Source organism: Psammomys obesus, unplaced genomic scaffold (genome assembly GCF_907164565.1).
Source record: "Psammomys obesus unplaced genomic scaffold, mPsaObe1.curated_primary_1811, whole genome shotgun sequence".
Lineage (NCBI taxonomy): Eukaryota > Metazoa > Chordata > Mammalia > Rodentia > Muridae > Psammomys > Psammomys obesus.
In genome coordinates this window covers 1-737 of record NW_026588156.1, presented here as the reverse complement: position 1 = coordinate 737, position 737 = coordinate 1, and the positions used below count along the sequence as shown (strand labels likewise).

Below are 737 nucleotides of genomic sequence, written 5' to 3'. Positions count from 1 at the left end.
AGGCAGGGAGATGGGGAGGACAAGGAGGGAGATGGGGAGGACGGAGGAGAGGGGGAGGACGGGGAGGGGGAGGATGAGGAGGGAGATGGGGAGGACGGAGAGGGGGATGGGGAGGGGAGGACGAGGGAGGATGGGGAGGGGATGGGGAGGGGAGGACGGGGAGGGAGATGGGGAGGACAAGGGAGATGGGGAGGGAGATGGGGAGGACGGAGAGCGGGAGGAGCAGGATGGCGAGGGGGAGGAGGGGGAGAAGAGGACAGAAGGGGAGGGGGGTGAACGGGGATGAGGAGGGGGAGGAGGATGGGGATGAGGGAGAGGAGGGGGAGGATGGGGAGGACAGCGGGAGGGAGAATAGGGGATGAGGAGGAGGGCGGAGGGATGAGGGGGAGGGACCAGGAGGATGGAGGAGGAATGGGGAGGAGGATGGAGGAAGATGAGGGATGAGGAGGACAGAGGAGGAAGAATGAGGATGGGGATGAGGAGGGATGGGGAGGAGGGAGGAGGGGGAGGACAGTGAGGAGGGATGGGGAAGATGGAGGATGGAGGACCCCGGGGCCTGGAGCACTCCCCGCTCACCTCCTCGGGCCTCCTCCCCACGGACAGGAAGTGCCGCTCCAGCGCGGGGTCCGGCCGGACGCGTCTCCTCACGGGATCCCGCAGGCCCATGCGGCGGCCCAGAGGCAGCGCCACGAACCTGGACACGGGAGGACGGGGAGGACGGTGGACGGGGAGGACGG

The 737-nt window shown here is 68.5% G+C and overlaps 1 protein-coding gene across 1 annotated transcript in view; it reads right to left on the bottom strand.

The window, feature by feature from the left end:
- Positions 1-711, bottom strand: part of LOC129674222 (ceramide synthase 4-like) — a 1,729-nt gene extending 1,018 nt beyond the window's left edge. Inside the window, exon 1 of the mRNA XM_055604092.1 lies at positions 577-711. Within this exon, the coding sequence (XP_055460067.1) occupies positions 577-666 (90 nt within the window). The 5' untranslated portion in view covers positions 667-711. The remainder of the gene's footprint in view (positions 1-576) is intronic.
- Between the last annotated feature and the right edge of the window lie 26 nt (positions 712-737).